Source organism: Triturus cristatus, chromosome 6 (assembly GCF_964204655.1).
Source record: "Triturus cristatus chromosome 6, aTriCri1.1, whole genome shotgun sequence".
Classification (NCBI taxonomy): domain Eukaryota; kingdom Metazoa; phylum Chordata; class Amphibia; order Caudata; family Salamandridae; genus Triturus; species Triturus cristatus.
In genome coordinates, this window is record NC_140589.1 from 1,886,132,792 (window position 1) to 1,886,136,435 (window position 3,644).

The 3,644-nt window shown below is 39.8% G+C and overlaps 1 protein-coding gene across 1 annotated transcript; it reads right to left on the minus strand.

Annotated features, from left to right (window-relative positions):
• Nucleotides 1–616: 616 nt before the first annotated feature.
• LOC146822299 (olfactory receptor 2D3-like) lies at nucleotides 617–1,549 on the minus strand. The gene has a single exon (XM_085610027.1). It carries the CDS (start codon nucleotides 1,547–1,549, stop codon nucleotides 617–619), a length of 933 nt encoding a protein of 310 aa, XP_085466153.1.
• Between the last annotated feature and the right edge of the window lie 2,095 nt (nucleotides 1,550–3,644).

A 3,644-nucleotide genomic window follows, 5' to 3' on the forward strand; every position in this document is an offset into this window, starting at 1 on the left:
GATGAAAGTAAATCACACCAGAATGAGAATAAAGATACAGAACTGGAAAATGAAGATGGCTACAATCCCCAGGAAGGATTTTGCCACTATTAGTTCTTACAGCAATGATCTGGGAACTCACGGCATGCTGCAGGGAGCTAGAAATATCTTGTTCTGCTTGGATTCTGGACAGTCAACAGTAGAAGGAACTGACCTCAAAATGCTGTTCATGGAGTCTACGAGAAGGTGACAGTGCCTCAGTATCTCTCATCATTGCACTTCAACACCTCTACTTCCTGCTTCAGCGATGGCATGCTGCCTATAGCGACCTTCAAAACTAGCAGGCCATAGGATGCATCTTTAGCGAGATGTATTCACAATTGTAGGTTTGTTGCAAGTAGCACATACAGGTGAGAATCCAAGGATATGTTAGAGTCCCATCATACTGGTACATCAGTAAGCCAGATGAATGACTGCACATTGCTTCCTCATGCCGAAATGTGGTTTATAATTGCAGCTCAAGTTTAGCAAAATTGATAAGTTAGTAGCAGGCCTGTACCAGTGTTTGTATCCAACATTTTCCTAATCTTCTTTTCTGTGTCATCTTTGCTTGAAGCACTAACCAAACAGACAATATTTAACGATGAATGTCTCTCCATATAACCTTCTGCAGTGCCCCCTTGACATCCTTGTTTCTCAGACTGTAGATCAATGGGTTCATCATTGGAGGCATCACAGTGTAAAACACTGAGACCATTTTTTCCTGATTGTCAACTGTTTTGGACACTGGCTTCATATACAAGAACATGGCTGTCCCATACACTATAATGACGACAACCAGGTGTGAGGAACAAGTCGAGAAGGCTTTGTGTCGGCCTGCAGCAGTGCGGATTGCCATAATAGCGATGACTATGCGTATGTAGGAGAAGAGAATGACAAGGATTGGAATTAGCAGCACAAAGCTTCCAACAACAAAAAACATCATCTGTGGGATAAAGGTGTCCACACAGGCCATCCTCAGGAGAGTCATGGCTTCGCAAAAAAAGTGATCAATGACATTGTTGCCACATAAAGGTAACTGAAGTGCGAAAGCTGTGTCTAGAAGTGCCATCACACTGCCACTCAGCCAGCAGGTACACATCAATATCATACAACTAGATCTGCTTATAATGACAGTGTAACGCAAGGGAAATGAGATGGCAATATAGCGATCATATGCCATGACTGCCAGAAGCATTGATTCTGTACACCCTAGAAAGAGATAAGTGTACATTTGAGCAGCACATGCGGAGAACCTCATTCTCCTCGAAACAATGAGTTGGTTCAACAGGTTAGGAACAATCACTGATGAGTAGCAGATGTCAATGAAAGAGAGATTAGCCAGGAAGAAGTACATAGGAGTATGAAGGCGTGGATCACGGACACAGACTGTGATCAGAAAAATGTTCCCAATGATTGTGAGCACGTATATCACTAGGAATAAAATGAAGAGAACAATTTGCGTACTGGGGTCTTCAGAAAGTCCCAGCAGCAGGAACTCTGTCACTGAGCTTTCGTTTTTCTTCTCCATTTAGTCCTCCCTCCTTGTGTCTGCAAAAGTTAAGAAACAAATACGATAAAAACATTTCATAAAAGCATAGAGGTTGCTGATAAACAATTGACATAACTTTAAGCATCAGAATATCTTTGCAAATGCTTGACTTCCAAAATATCTTTATGTGTTTTCTGCCTTGTGGGCAATATAAAGTTATCTCCACAACTAATTTTTCCCCAAGGAACTGTTTTGGGTATTTTTGTATTTCTTTTGTAAAGCATCTTGCAGATCACCACCACAGAGATATTTAGGTGAAATAAAGTACCATAGGAGATGAAGAAGATCTAAATATAAGTTATATGTGAGGCTCATTGAAAATAAGGAGCTTCAAGCCTTGATGGACTTTCCCAGAATCCTCTTAACCCAGATGAATGAAAAATGAATTGTCTTGAAGGGTTACTCTCCAAAACGTCTGAATCTGTCAGGGTAAATGATAAGCCTATTGTGGATCACTGCTCCTTGAAGACGGGTCAGCTGTTATTGCACCATCAGTTCACTCATCCCAGGGAGGTGGGTGTGATCCCTATAATTCAGGAGATCAATTAGTCACGCTTTCTAATTTGAACTTTAATTAGGTTTAGCCATTGTCTTGAATGGAAAACCTGCATGTCACTATTGCAGTAACTGATGCAAGATTGGAAAAATGTGTGGGTGAGGGCAATGTCTGATTCCATGATAGCAGGCTGTCAGAGAAGACATCTGGCCATAGCCATGAAGTCAGTGGCTATGTGGCTTCCTATTAATTAAAGACAGGTGGGTTGGCACATCATGTCTCCAATTCTGAGTTGCATGGTACAGGGAACAGGATAACACTGGGTCTGTAATTTATCCTTGTGAGGTGTTATTTGTGATTCTGAGTTTGATTGGCTGAAATGAAGACCTGAAATTACCAGAGCCTTTCCTGCATGTCTATTCTAAATTCTGTGTGTACTTCCACGCACAGGTGCCACATTCTTTCATCAGTAAAAGTCTGTGTACACAAAAGCGCAGAGAGACAGCAGGCCTGAGTCTTCACCAGGTGAACTTAGAATCAGGCAAGGTGGTATCTCTCCCAAAGATCTTGCTCCATCTGACTAGGAGTGAAAAATCAAAAGTCCTGAATCTCTGGGAGAAATACAGTGGATGCAATAGGCATCTTCACCTCCATTTGTAAATTAAAAGAAGGAGAGAGACTAGCAGTATTATACTTAGCTAAAGAAGATACCAACAGCTCATAATAATTTAGCAAGCAAACCAAGCCTTTCCTAAGGATGGATTAAAAAAGAAAATGGCTAATTGTATATTTGATGCTCATTTTCCCAAATGCACTGTCTAAGAAGTCATATTATATAGTATAGCAACATTTCTGTAGGGGAACTCATGAAATATTTAAATACATTGTGTTCTGTATTCATGACGATGCATACTGAGTGTCTTCACAAAAATATTCAACAAAAATGCAATAAACAGAATTAGCTTATAAATATTTCTTGACTTTCATACAGAATACAGTAAGTCAATCTATAATCAAAAAATAGATACTGCGTAAACACATAGCTACTCTGGCAACCTTGTCCATTGTGCTTAAGACTTCTACATAATTTTAGTAAGAAAGATAATTATTAGTTGGGGTGAATAAGAGTCCACCACAATTAATAAAGTCACTATCCTGCAGTCAAAGGTTTCAGTAATTTAAAACTGAGCTCAACCGCTCATACTCATGACACAGAGCAGACAGACTTAAGTTAGAAAAACTTTGTAAAGCATTTAGAAGTACCAAAAGTGTTAAACATGTAAAACCTGACAATAAAAATCCCACTCCAATTTAGAATAACAGAATCAAATGACAAAGTGACAAAGAATTAACAAAAATCCAACAAGGGAAGCACAAAGAGCCAATGGTAGCCAATGGTTGTGGTAAACTAAGACTTTGGTGTGATTGCAAGCTAACCTTGATGGAGGGCAGGTTGGATACATTAACCAGGTTTGACCCAGTTGGAGGTTTGACTTCTAGCAGTCAAAATCCTTCAGAGGAGTAAGGCATCAGGCTGCATTTTATGAATTCCTGATAAAAGCAGATAGGCTGAAGCCA